Here is a 15,287-nt window from a genome sequence, read left to right as displayed (position 1 = left end):
GTCAGACACTGGACCAGGCTGCCAGAGGCTGTGGATGTCCCATCTGTAGAACTCTGCACTGCTGAGGCCACACCTCAAATCCTGTGTTCAGTTTTGGGCACCTCAGAAGGACATTGAGGTGCTGAAGTGGCTCCAGAGAAGGACACAGAGCTGGAGAAGGGTCTGGAGCACAAGTCTGATGAGGAGCAGCTGAGGGAGCTGGGGGTGTTTAGCCTGGAGAAAACCATGAGGACAGGGCAGATGTGGTTCTGGGTTGATGGCTGGACTGGATGATCTCAGAGACCTTTTCCAACCTTTACAATTCAATGATTCTGCTGTTGGGACCAGCTTGGATTGGGCTCCAAGAAATCTGGTCTAGTGGAAGGCAAAGTGACATAAGATTGTTCAATAGATATCAAAGAAAACAGCCTATTCTGCCACAACAGTGAATGTTTTCCTTAAGGTCCTGAAAGAGGAAAAGTCAGAGAAAGTTCTATTCATTGGTTATAGAATATGCTTCTTTCCTTGGATTAACAAAAATCAGTTGGTTAGAGATATGATCTCACAAACCTTGTCACAGATTTAAAAAGAATTTACTTAAAGACATTTTAGGAAGCCATTTATGCACAGAACTCATAGTCAAGATAGTAAAGGTAACTCCAAACAACAGAGTACTGCAATAGTGTTGAACTAGGTAATTATTAGAGAATTCAAAACTTAATTTCCATAAACTAGAATGTTTTAATTAATATCCATAAGTACTAGGGAATTTGTTCTCATTGTATGGTTGTATGTGGAAGAATCCTTCCTTCTCCTTGTTCTCCTTCATTGAAACACTCCATCCAAACCAGTCCTTAGAACACAGGATTTTTATTTCCTACCTATTTCTTTCTAACTACTAAAATATTGATAAATTCTATCTTACACTCAAGTCTTCTAACACATCTATATTCATAACTTATATCAAATCCAGCATGTAAAATACCAGGATCCTTCCAGGACTCTGGGATGAGCAAAGAAATTCATATTGATTCTGTGGGTTTTTCATTTCAGGGTTTTTCTTTGTGGTTGTTTTGTTAAACCACAGTTTCATCATCATGTTTAGAAAACGTGTTTATACTGGCACTGCCACACATTGGCTTGGCATTTCATGGAATTCTTGTCTTGCTTTGACAACTCAGCTCTTCTCTACCTTCTGCCTCCAAAGCCAAGTTAAAAAGAAGTGAATTAGCACGTAACCACAGAACTCAAGTCTATAGAAACAGTAGCTATCTATGAATTTTGCTACATTTAAATTTAGATGTAGATATTACCACTAATAGCTGCATTATTTTGCATAATCCAAATAAATGAAAATTTATTTTAAGGAACAAAAATACTACTTTCACATCATTCAAATCATCCTTCCTTTCTTCATCCCAATCACTGCAACAACAGTAATGTGAGAGGTAGAATTAAGAAATGCTGTTGGTGTATTAGAGCCACAGTTTCGTATGTTGAACAAGGCTCTCTCTTTTTTTTTTTTTGTCCCTTTGTACTTCCCCATCTTCTGCCTCTTGCTTTATATTCAATTATCAGCCCCACAGATCTCTAATGCTGGCTTTATGGTAAGCCTAGCTCAGCGTCAATCCATATTATTATTACAATCCAACTAAACAATACAAATACTTTCTGGATTAATGTACAAGGACAGGCTACTAAAATTAAGAACTTTTACAAAGGTGGAATTTAGGAAGTAAAATTTAAAAAAAAACATCTTGATATTATCAATGCATTTTCCTGTGCTGCAAAAAAGAACTGAAACATCTGTTTTAATATTGTGTTGTAACACTGAATTTCCATGTTACCTTATAGGGAGAGATATGAGTGTCTGAGGGAAAGGCCAACATTCCCATCACCTGTCGAACCTCATCCAGCTGGCTTCCCTCAGCCTGACTGAAGTGCTTTCTTGCATGTCTGAAATAGAGAATCAATCCTTTATTACACAGCCTTGCTTCCAAATCAAGGAAATTCACTTAATCATGGAAGATTTCAGAGAAAACCTATAGATTCTGATCTCAATACATGAACTCCAAGAGGCTCTATGTACATTTAAAGGACTTGAAAAAACACATCCTACAAAGGGGAATGCAAGAATGACTAAGAATTAGTATTGTTACACTGTAATTTCTCATAAATCTTTTTACTGTAGTGTGAAGTATTGCCTCACCTAGAACTAAAACCACCATGATTATTAGAAGAAATGTCTCTGCTCATGCAGGCTCAGTGTATGACACTCATCTGGCACACACTGACAAGTGAGATAAAGGCAGTCTGAAAATCAGCTGTTCCAGACCCCTTACACATCAAGAGTGCTCAAATTATCTGCCTTGTCTATACTGACAACTGGGACAATGTTTATTTTGAATGAATGATTTTTTGGGGGCAGGAGTGTAGGGTAGAAAACAATATCACTTTCTGTGCAGACTACAAGAAATTGTAGGGCAATGTAATAGAAAATACTTTGTTAAAAGCACTTTTTTTTAGCCAGGAAAAAAAATGAATTAGAGCTTCAGTATAAATTTTTGTGCTTTAACACATACAGATTGTAAAGGATAAACACATGGCTGAAAGCTTGGATATCTGAAATAAGTTACAGAAGTACCAGAAACATATTTAAATAAAAAATACAAACTTTAATATTTTTCAGGAAAGAGTAAGAAACCACAAAATTATTACCAGATTATGAGGCTATCCAACTACTTCAAAACCCTAAATTAAAGTTTCCCCAGTCTAGTGTTCCCAAGATTGGTAATTCTCAAGTTGGAGTGTAAGTGTGCAGGAAGACCCTTCATCCTTTAAACTGGACGATTTGCTCAGCGGTTCTGCTAAAGCTCCTGTTTTCAGTGGTGCACAGATGTAGCACAGCAGGCTGGCTATGGAACCAGCATTATACTCAACTTCTGGCATTGCATAAGGGTAGGAAAATTTTCCCTATGCTGTGACTTCTGCACAGTTTGCATTACAGGAAAGATACCGAGTCATCTCATCTTAGTCTTCCACTAAGAGTTTGCTCTTTTTTAACTTTTGAAGAATTTTAAAAATAATTCCTAAATTACTTCTGGGAATAGACAGTATTTCAAAATGCCAATTTCATGGCCTGAATAAGAAAACCTTGGCAAGTTTTGTTTTTTTTTTTTTTTCCCCAATTCTGAATTTGACAACTACACTGAGGTCATCAATACCATGAGAACAGTCTCTTTAGCAGTATTTCAGTACTCCCACTTCCTCTCCCACCCAAGCCAGGAAGCAATGGAAGTTTATGTAGGACAGAATGTTTCCACCCAATTTCCTATGCTGGGTGAGCAATTCAGGAACGTAAACATTGTTCCCCAGGTGATTACTGTTATGAGGACAGAAGCACAAACCCCCTGGCCTGAGAGAAGAGACAGCCTGGACACACTGGAAGAATGCTGAAATAACTGTGGAGAGCTGCAGATGAAATTGAGAGCTTTTGCAAACTCAGATTAGGCAAACCGAAAACTTCAGATCTACCAGCTGAGATTATCTGTGCATGCATGAGAGAAAAAAGGGGAAAAAGAATCTTCTCACAAGAACTGATCAGAGTACAGTTGTGTTCTGTGATGGTAAAACTGAAGTCACACTTCAGTTTTCACAGCCTGGTTAGGGTTGAGGTTCTCCTCCCTGCCAGGGCATCAGCCTTCCATCACATGCTCACATGCAAAGTACTGAACACACTGGGATGTGGTGGCTGGATTTGGTTCAGCCAGAATGAGTCAGGTTTTCCAAAGTGACCTTGTGTTAGTCTTAATCTCCTGACTTTCCCTCTCTCCTGTGTTCTTTAAAAATAAAAACAAACCTAAGAAAGTTTCCCACAAGGTCTGCGCGCTATTGCTGAACTCCATCCACTGAGAAATTAAAATGGAGCAAGGTATCTTTCAAAGGTGAAGCAAATTCATTAATTCATAGCACTCAAGTCTTTTTCAGATTGGGAAGCAAGACACAACACTGTAAATTACTTGGGAATACACAACGGTGGAATTACACCTTATTTGCCCTCGTGCCATTATTCACCCCATTCCTTGCCACTCAGCTATTTCCATCTCTGTGCAAGTGCTGGTTTGCTCCTGAGATCTAGGTGAACATTACAATGCTTAATTGCAATGTTTTTACCACCATTAGCACATATAGCTAAGGCAGGGAGCTAAATTTTTCAGGAAAATGTTTAAAATCCTGACAACAGACCATCCCTGAAGCCACTAAATTCTTGTAACAGATCTAAGTAAAAGGTAGAAAATTTTGTTTTTCAAATCCCAGAATGATCCTGTAAACTCTGCAAGGACAAAGTTCATCATCTTTTGTGTGTCCCTCCAGCCCACACAGGTACAGCTGACATATTGTACTTGGCAAATATTTACAAAGACTTGAAAACCTACAGTTCACTGAGGGTACACTCAACTGTTACAGAAGGATCCACATATGCAATGTCCAGCTTATATGTCTACATATGCCTGAATATAAAAATGAACATTTTTATTGGGCAGTAGCAATAACTGAACACAAATATAAGGTGTTATCAAGAAAGGACTTGTTTCTACTCAGTTTTTTGGCCAATGCCTTAATGCCTTTATCTTGGATCCTTATGACAATCAGCAGAATTTACAATCAAAGTTCTCAAAAGTATATTTATACTCCTGTTCAACTGCACCCCCACTAAAAAAATAAAGTGTTCATTCATCCTTGTAGGAGGGAAGTTGACTAAAATGATAGACTGTAGCCATTTTCTCCTCCTAACTTTGCCCACCATCAGCTATTATTTACTCCTTTTTGTCCTTTGTATTCCCAGAGTAGGAAGTGTGCATGATGTTTTGTTAAGCTTTTAGCTGAGAACTTTGCATATCTCTGGCATTGTGTAAGAGCAAAATATCAAAATGCTGTCAGATTTCCCAGAATGAAATTAGTGAGAGCTGTGAAAGTGTGAAATTGGTGTCATCAGTCATTCATTGTTACTTTAGTAGGTACAAATCTGACAAAAAAGCCCTAGAGACTGAGAGTTAAAGGCTAATGACACTAGGCAAAAAAACTTTGTGTTATATTTAAGGTTAAGAGATTTACTCTTTCTATTTAAGAACAGTTTTTTACATTCTTGAAACTTGCACTTTCAAGGCTACTCTGATACGGTACCTTAGAGGAAAGTCTGTTTGTACTCATTCTAAAAAGCTACACAAATTCAAACACTTATTTAATAAGATGTATAATTTTAAAGTTCACATCAATTTTAATGTAAAAGCAATGTCACTTTAGAAGTTCTCAGCAGGCAGCAAAACCTTTCAAACTTATTTAAACACCAGCTGCAATTCAACAAAATATCAGTTCCCCGAGTTCCACTCGTACAGGAAACTCCTGGGTAAACAGCCTCTTTCTCTGCTTTCTAATGGATGCCTGACCTATTTATTGCACCACAGACACAATAGTGAAAGAATCCTGCTGCAGGCACTTAACAGAAGCAAGCTAATAAAACCACAAGTTGCAAGGGTTCGCTAGAAGCAATGAGATTTATGCCACACCTCCCCAAAGGTATCCCTCATTCATTACTTATTTACTTTGAAACAAAGTAGAATGTCATGGCAAAACACTTACAGTTTTTAAGCCACAATACTGAAAGGAAGTATTGACATGCTGGAGTCTGAATGTGCAAAATAATCAAAACTCATCCTCCTAGAAAGGAGTCAATTAAGATATAGAAAGACTTCCACAGCTCCTTTTCCTTTTAAAGTTGGTTATGAAGTTAAATCAGCACTGCCATGAGTGGCAACTGATAATTGCCAGGTATAAAATGTATGTCAACCCTGAATTTCAGCAGGTATATGGAATATACACACTTCACCCCAACAGCACTCAATATGGATGCCTTGTTTGCCATACAGACAGGAGCTTTAAGTTGTAAACCTCAGACAGGTTATTCCACACAGCATGCTGTGTCCTCTTGAGGACTGTCAGCTTGCAAATTTTACTACTTCTGTTGTAGAAAAGGGATGAGAGGGAAACAAATATCCAGTAACAATAAAATACAGAAGGACCTTAATCTGCTTTGTCCCAGTTCTCAGCCTATTTCCTTATTCCAGCTCTGTGCCTGCCCTCTGGTTTCCAAGCTACATAAGGAAGCTGTAGCTCAAAGAAAATAGTTTTTAGAGCATGGACTACTCATTGTTAAGATGCATGACTGCATACTTGGCAAAGAAACAAACTGAGAATAAAGCTAAAGGCACAGTATTCATTTGGTATAAAGAGCACCATGGGCTTCAGAAGACAGATAATGGAGCTGAGTCTCTTTCATCCTTTTCTTAAGTACTTGACAATTCCTTAGGATTTGATAATTCTATCAAAGGGTAAGTGCACATATCTAAATGCTAGCTTGTAGGTTTTGTATTTAATTATGTTTGGTTTTAATTATTAACATTAAAATTAGCTGGAGTTTATCAGACTGCACATTTGCATTGGCTGGGACCAGAGCAAAGATGATTTAAGTGCAAGTAGGGCAAAGTAGGAATGATATTAGCTCAAAGCAAGCCATGCATCGAATGAAATTAGAAATAAAACCTGAAAATAACCCTAAAACTTTGCCCTGCAGGAGAGCTTCTCCATCTAGATTTGGGAAAATGCTAGAATGTTTTCAGTCTGTGAATACATTATGATAGTTTTCTGTACCTCTGTGCTGCTCAGAGCAAAAAATCAGCTCTGCCACAAATACAAGTTTCAGTTTCTGAAGTACCTAGTTTGGGTTTAAAGGCAGCAGAACTTGCAACTTCCTTGACACAGAAATATTACATGGCAACAATCTTCTTATCAGGATGTATCAGCAAAGCTTTAGGTTGGGCCATGAACTTCTCCCCTCTCTTCAGGTTTAAAATATTCTTACAAAACAGAAGCTGCTGAGGATTCCCCTTCCCTTGTGCACATGTAAGCTCCAGCAGGCTCTGCCACCTGCACTGTACTTTGGTGATGGCAAGGTCATTGCTTATCAAATTACCAATGCATTTCTCTGTCAAGGTATCAAAATTCTACTTATTTCAGCAAGACTAGTTTCCTGTGTTATCCTGACCATTATTCCACCTTAAATCAGGACCATTAACTTGGATGTATAAATTGCTTCATGTGCTGGTACTGAAAGTCTTGTCAGAAAAACTCTCTTGTGGTTAAGTCAGAGAGTGCTGAGGTGTGACTGCACTCCTGTCACTGATTCACAGCCCTACTGGGCATTGTTGCTTTCTCTCTGTAGTCCCCACTGAACTACTTCAGAACAGGTAAAAATGGATATTGAGTTGGTTTCCTCATTTGGAGCCAGAAGAATGAAGTGAGGAAAACCTAACATCCCTCTCCAACCCTCTCCCATTTTATAAGATGTATAAAATTATACATCTTATTAAATACAGAACTCTAAATTAGGCATCAGTACAGGGGCCAAACATGGTCTTGCAGGTAACTTGCAGAACAAAAAGTTTAATGAAGATAGCAAAGGAGAATCAGTCAAAATTGAAATGTTAAAGCTTTAGATGAAGGTTTCATTAACCTTTTAGTATTTCTGGTGATTAAAACTGTAATGAATTGCCATGAGAAGCTGGCTGTACCTCCTAAAAATTAGTTAAGGGTGAATATATATTTATATTTTACACTATATGCCACCAGAAAATCAATTTGATTTTTAAAACAGGTTAATTTTCTAAACCTTGATTTTGAAGAATAAGAAGACACAGTTTCAGTGACAACATCAAGTCTTAAAGAAGGTGCATCTGTGGAATGGCACTTTGCCTTTAAAAAAAGTCCAAGCCCAGCTTAAATCCAAAGACTGATGACAATACCAGGCAAGACCCTTCAAAGTTTTACAGGGCTTCTGGGTGTTGCAACAATAACCACACATTTCTACATAATACCATCTTGTTAAGAAAACTGATTGGAAAGCATCCTAATTTCATACCTCACAGCATCCAGTCTCTTGTTCTGTCGAATGAGTTCAATGAACTCCTGAATCCTTAGGCTGAACTCCAGACAGCTCTGAGATTAAAGACAAGACAGGGTCTTAGATGGTGCCAAAGTTGCACCCCATGGTTTGTTAACAACTACGTGTGCACAACAAAAAAGAAGTGTTAATAACATGCAACCTGGTTTGCTTGCTTTTAGGCATTCATGCAAAAAAAGTTGAAATGCTGACTCTACAGACAAGATCAGCACAGAATTCCCTAAAAGCAAACAAAATCCTCCTCCTCCTCTTGCCTCCTTTAAAACTTCGGCAGGGATGAACCTTTTCCTAATGACTGAAAGCCTTGTTACCTGAGACACAGAGAGGAATAGGTGGTTTCCTTCTACTTTCTTATAATTTAAAGTAGTAGAGTCAGCAGGAGTTTGGGGCTATGTGATAATTTAGACAGATCTACCCAGAAGACTTCAAGGAAGAAACAAGCCTTTGAATGAATTTTGAAAAACCCCAATATTAACAAAAATTAGCACAACATTTAAGTTGCTGCAATACCCTCCCCTCCCTTCCTTCAAGCTTCTATCCCACTCCTCTTGTCAAACATCTAAAAGCCATGCTGGAAACAAGTCTCAAACAAGAAAACCAAGTGGCATTTACCTGTTTATGGAAAAAGGTAAAATTTGAAGCCTAACGAAGTTGAGAGTGTCCCTTTAAATCAAATTCCATCACCAGTTCACAAAATCTATAAAAAAACTTTGAATATGTGGAATTAAAAAGAAAAATATGTCCCCCCATAAAAAAACAAATCCTTATGCTTCTTTATAGGGACACAGTCAACTGTTTTATTACCTTATTAATAATGAAATCCCAAAGTGCTCTGAATCCTGTAAAGAACTCTATTCCCTGTGTTTCTCTATGCCACTTGCCGAGTGTTTTTTCTTCAACCATGTCTCTAATGAATAGTTGCCTTTTGTTTATTGTCCATCAGCACAGTCATATCAAAATTCCTCAGTGACTTCAGTAGGAATTTGAGCAACTCTGAATTTCTCTAAGTTAGCTGCCTGGTGTGACTAATGCATACATTGCAACAACTGCTTATTTAAGACTTAAAACATAAGGCATTTGAACATAAAAATGATGCATTCTTTCATGTTAAAAGTAACTTGTTTAAGGAACAGAAAAAATTATCTTCCAAATATGCATTGTTCTGTATTCAAGCCCAGATTTAACAGAAAATAAAACTTTCTCCCCTTGAGATTTTCAATAGGACTATTTTAAAATACCTTGTTAACCAAATCTACACAAGCCCTTCATCTAGAATTTTAAATAAGCCTGTTTCTACTAAAAATCTGAACAAGCTTTTTAATTGTTAATGATACTAAGTCCCAGGGCTTCCTCTTTTGCTGGGATATTTCCATAGCAAATGTCCTCTTTTGCTGGGATGTTTCCATAGCAAAACTCACATGTCAAGCAAATGAATTTTTAAGTAAGGTGCAGGCCAATGGCCCCAGGGGTTCTGCAGACAAATGTAACTAGAAGCAGAGAGCCCTAGACAATCAGATGATGCACATTCCAACTCTGTGTACTTCAAATAATCCCACAGCAGCCCTTCACAAGATTTCAGATTGCTCACACCTGAAAAGATTGCATGACTGCTTTCCAGGCCACCAAACAGTATAGATTTTAGATAAGGCTTGCATTCAGGTAGGTGGTGGCTATGATTTTAGAACATTAACAGTGATGAGTAGCTAAGCAACTAGAAGTAGAAGAAATGTTTGCTTTTCAAAAAGAAGCACAGTAATTTCTCATCTTCCAACTCTGATCTCTCACAGCCTTAACTTTGGTTTTTGTTTGATTAAAAAAGAAACAAAAAAAGATAACGAAAAAAGCATAAGGCTTGCAGAAATAGATTTTTGTTGTAGTTTTGTTTTTCAAAAAGAGGATGGAGAAGAGTCTTCCTTATTTACTGCTTGCTGAAAATTGGTGATGAACGCAAGATGTTCAGATTATATTTCTTGTATTACTTAACATTTTAAGATTTCACAAGGAGGAATTTTTAGCAGTATAATTATGCAATGTGGTTTACACACCAATTCTGGTTTTCCTTTAATGGTTTCCATAACAAAGTCATAATTTTTTCTAGAGTAATGACTGGCTGATTGACTTTTGCATCCCATCTTTGGCACATTGTCAGTTTGGTGCCCCTGAGTGACAGAGAACGTCACTCTCTGCTTATTGTTAAGCGCACTCACACATTTCTGGTTAAAGAAATCACTTAGTTTAAAAAAATAAGATAAAAACTTCTTTAAGGGAGGCAGGGATTTTGGTTAATATCAGTTAAAAACAGATTTCTGCAAGCCCTATAAAAGATTACAGCACGTTTTGAAATGCGTAATTTAAGAGACAAGGAAATTTAAATGGAATGCATAACAACAAGTACACAGCGTGTTCAGCTCATGGTACTTGATGGCTTGAGGAAGACTTTTTGTGTTTATTGCTTGAATAGATTCCAGCTTTTGTTTTCGTATTTTCTCCAAGCAAGTTAATTCTTTACTCTAAAGTTCTGTCTTCTTATATTCAAGAGTTAAAAATTACTAAGACTAAAATCTGCATGAAATTTCTTTCAGAAATTTTAAACCTGAGGGCAGAGATTAGCAATTAATTTCATTCTTTAGACACCTTCACATATAAATTAAAGTCTCACCAAGATGCACGGAGTTATAAATTTAATGTTACATGCATCAAGACACTACATATTTCTGCATTTATTTGTTTTCAAATTACACTAAACCCAACTGAGTATTGTATTTTATTTGAGCATAATTTGTTGAGACAACACTGAATCCAGAAGATGACCTACCACTCACTTCCAGGTCTGGCATTTGTGAGCCTGTTTAGCTCCAACTACCTATGCCTTTTAAGAACATTTTTATACTTACTGTCCTTACTTTTATACAAGACCTTTTTCAAGACCTGTAATTTAAAACATATTAACCACATCCAGCATCCAAGTAGTGTACACAAAAGATTAAGCAAAATGTGAACATGTTACATTTGCATACCTTCATTTTTCTGAGTCTGGATTTGTTGTCATGACACCAAGCCAAGCAAGTCATAGTCTCTTGTCTTTCCAATGACTCTTCCACTTCTTTAGCAGTCAAAAACATCTCAATATTTACCAAATCCTTCACAAGACAAAAAAGGAAGGAAGGTGTTGTTAAATTTTACTCATACTTTACACAGCAATTCTTCAAATTAGCTGGAATACAGACATACAAAAGACTTTGTTCTCAAGACTTCTGGATTTTAGAATTGTACTTTGCAAAAAGACATTACAGGATATTTCCATGGACTGGAATGTTCTGATAGTGACAACAGTTCTGAGTCTAGTTACATAACAGAATTAGAATTAAAAAAAAAAGAAAACTATTAAAGATTACACCTAGAGTCTTGCAGACTTTACATAATATACATGCTTAATATCACAAATATTACCATAGCTCTAGTGAACAAAATCACGCTCAGAAATAGATGGCAATTTCATCTGTCAGAACAGCTAAATATACTTAATCTTAGAAGTTCTACCTTCCAAGAGAAAAAGCTGAAAATCAGAATGAGCATCAGCTATATATCACATTCACATCTGGCATTTCATAAGCCTTAGAAATACAGCTTTTCCTTACTAATCCAGGAAGTCTAATACTATTGGGAAAGTAAACTAAATCATGTTAGGGTTATCAGTATGGTTATTTACAGAAATTTAAACAAGCCACGTGTATTTCTGAAGTGCAGCAGAACTTGCAGCTTTTACTAAATCTTCCTCTCATTACTTGAATTTTAAAACCAAAACATTAACATTTATTTTATAGGTTGTATGACCAACAAAACCATTTACCATCAAAAGAATAAAGGGCCTCCCACAGTTCTACTGGTATCAAATCCAGGTAAGTCAGACTGAGCTCAGAATTCAGACAGCTACAAGTTTACAGAACAACACTGAGACTGGATTTTAATGGACTCTTCCCATACCTTTAGGGTTAAAAAAACCCCTCTATTTTATCAATGTGTTGGCAAATGGACTGAAAGAATGTCAACCTGTTCCACAACAGTATTTTTAAAGTATTCCTACAAGAACATGAGAATAAATCTTTTGCCTGGTCTGAGGTTTTCCTGATGATATGCTCAAGTTGAAGATAAGTGCATTACTCCCCTGTGCATGATAAGGTGACCATATAAAAACCTCTTGTCCATTAACTCATCTGTGTAAGCAGCTTGACACATAATGCAGTCATATTAATTATCTTGCTTACATTCCATACAGCTGCTGAGTGGAAAGATAGTTCCATTTAAGTTACAAACAATATCATCTCCATACATCTCCTCAAACTTATTTGAGCTATGTGCCCTCAGCATTCACTTTTACACCAAATTACAACAAAAGCATTTGCTTCTACATCAAAAAAGGGCTGGATCTGCTAATCAGAACCAAATCACTGGTTTATTCTCATTTGTTAGCTTTTTATAGTTTAAGCTTAATAAAAAAAAAAAAGAAGCATAAGGGCGGCATTTGAGAAGTCCATGAGCTGGTGAGAGATTCCCAGCTATCTGTATTTATCAATCAGGTGTTGGTATAGCAGCCCTCTACTATGAACAAAAAGACAGCAATTGCTTCTGAGGCAGACAAAACTCTCAAATAAAAAGAGAATTTCTACACTGCGTTTGAAAATTTAAAATGAAAAGGTTCTATATAACAGAAATGCTAATTAGATTCCCGGCTGCCAAAAGAAGTCAAAGCTTGGCAGCCTTCTCTATTAAATAGACAGTATGTATCCAGAAAACAGAGGAGAACATTTTAAATTAAAAGAGTTTCTTTCAGAACCAACAATTACATTTAAATTGCACCAATAAATAGGATTTTCTTCTCTGTTGACTTGATAGAAAGTTAAGGAACAATATAAAAAAGGCATTAAGAAATCCTTTTGTAGAGGCAGGAATAGCTTTTGCATTTGATTAGAAATAGAAGTCTTAATCATGCAGACTGATTACTACAAAAATACTAAGACACAATTAGGGAATAAACCTTTAGAAACTCCACATGCCACACAGGTTTGATTTTTTAATCCAATCATACTTTCCTATCTTTTCTGGTGGTGCCTGCTCTTGGTGCTTCTTCCTTAGCTAGGACTAAGGAAACAGAAGAAAGGAGTATCAGAGAAATTATCAAAACTAGCACAGCTCTTCTACACAGGCAGTCGGGAGTACAGCTTGGCTACCTCATCTTGGATGGACAGGAACCAGTTTAGCATTTGTAACAAGTTTCTCATGTTCCAGTCAAAAAAAAATTAAGACTCCAGTCCTGAATCGCTTTCTGAAAGTATTCTGCAATTCCGAGTTGTACAGGCTGCAGACAATACAGAAACATTGTCTTTCTCAGCTCCCAAAACAGGATTAAGATCTCACAGGCTGCTACAAAGTGCCTCTCTTATATAATTTACATATAAAATTGAGTAAATGTAAATACACAATTTTAGAGAAATACTGCCACTTGATTTTGCAGGTGCAGAGAAAGCAGAAGCAAGAAATCTGTTGCCACACACTCCCCCTTGAAATGACACAGTATTCAGCACCATGGCAAATGTTTTCTGACTTGTATATAAACTAAGAAGGAATTCTAAACTCTTTAATCACCCTCTTTACAACAGTAATGTCACCCTTCATTTCACACTTTCAGGGCTGCAATATTTTCCTGCCAATACTGCAGAACTAAAGAAAACCCTACCCCACACACAGATTATTTCAGTGCTGGGATCAAACCATAACTCTTAGCACAGACTTTCCAGCTTCCAGTGTCCTGTCATAGCTTTGCCTATATCACTTGATTACAAATACACAATACCTGAGATTGGGCAGGAAGATTGAGTTACATGAAACTTACATTTAATTCTACAACTGTACTGCAAAATAGTCTCAAATGTCTCAAGGAGGAGAACTCGCTCCATTAAGTATTAGCAGCAATTATCCAAACACGCAAGTGAGGAGCAAAGTACAAACCAGGGAGTATCACCTGAATTTTATGATTTCTGCTTTAAAAAACAGTATTGGACTAAAGTGAACCAACTTTCCCTTCTATACAACAGTCACTAACCAGGTTTTAGAAGGGTAACTATCTCAACACTGGGTGAACCTTATCATAAAAGAACTATTTAATTCCATTACAACAATGAAAACTCCAGAGAAAGACACTTATTATTAAAGAAAAGTGCACATGAAGGCTGAAGACACTTTAGTGAAAGCAGAGACACTTATTTAAACAAGAATACAGCTATCACCCTATGCTCTGCCTGATTTACATATATATAGCTTTTAAAATATCACTGCTTCTTTTTTAAGCTGCAAGTGCCTCCAGGGAGGGAGGTTACCAACTCTGTGATTCTGCACAGAACTCCAATTATTAGGTATAAAATACTAAGAAGAATGAGGATGCCTTTATGATGATGATTACTAGATACATACGCCTGGCCAATATAAAAGCTGGATCCCATTTGCTCGGATGGGTTCTTTGCAAGAACATCCCAAGCATGTTCATGCACTTTCCCCTCTGGAGCTTCTGCACTCTGGTGAGTGTGAGCAGGAGCTGATGGGCTGAGCTCTCAGGGCAGCTCCCTCCTTGCCAGGTGCCCTCCTCAGCACTGCCTTGATTTCAGGAGAGACAGTGCCTGCCCTCACTGGAGGGAAAGACTGCAGCAAAACTGAACACTAGTCTGAGGGAACAAGAAAAATGGACCCAGAACTTAATGAATTTATGTGGTTGTGTCACAGAGAAGAAGTGATTCAGAAAAATACAGTGAAGGCTGTGAAGAATAATAGCTGTGAACTGATGAGAATGTATGTATAAAGGCAGTTAGGTAATTGGGTTTAACTGGCAGATATATAAGCTTCATATGAATTTAAAATTGAACACAGCTACATTTATTATAAAGTTGTGAACCAAACTGGTAAATATATATATAAATGCAAATTTAAACTGAATTTAAAGCCAAACAAAGGCTGTAAATTTAGATTGTGCACAACTGAGAGAATTCAGCAGTGAACTGGGAAAAAACCAAACCTCTACATGTGTGGCATGCACACATGATGATGCACACACCAGATGCAACAAAAATAGCAACTTTGCATTAGATCGTATGTCAAATGACTTAGAACAAAAACATCTTTTCTGCAGTAGCAAAATAACTACAGAAATTAATGTAGTGTTCACATGATGATTTTTATATAACATTTTAAAATTTGGAGCAGTCAAGCAAGTCATTCCTCTCCACTGGTCTCCACTATGCAC

At 37.0% G+C, this 15,287-nt stretch overlaps 1 protein-coding gene across 8 annotated transcripts in view; it reads right to left on the bottom strand.

Moving 5' to 3' along the window:
* MAEA (macrophage erythroblast attacher, E3 ubiquitin ligase) overlaps positions 1–15,287 on the bottom strand; it is a 49,074-nt gene that overhangs the window by 3,676 nt on the left and 30,111 nt on the right. For all 8 annotated transcript variants that reach the window (XM_021535685.3, XM_021535684.2, XM_021535689.3 and 5 more), the window contains 3 exons: positions 11,014–11,136; positions 7,955–8,031; positions 1,827–1,935 (listed from right to left, as the gene is read on the bottom strand). In XM_021535685.3, coding sequence (XP_021391360.1) covers positions 1,827–1,935; positions 7,955–8,031; positions 11,014–11,136 — 309 coding nt within the window. The remainder of the gene's footprint in view (positions 1–1,826; positions 1,936–7,954; positions 8,032–11,013; positions 11,137–15,287) is intronic.

This window comes from Lonchura striata, chromosome 4, assembly GCF_046129695.1.
Source record: "Lonchura striata isolate bLonStr1 chromosome 4, bLonStr1.mat, whole genome shotgun sequence".
NCBI lineage: Eukaryota > Metazoa > Chordata > Aves > Passeriformes > Estrildidae > Lonchura > Lonchura striata.
The sequence above is the reverse complement of the archived record's forward strand: the minus strand, read 5'-3'. Positions and strand labels throughout refer to the sequence as shown.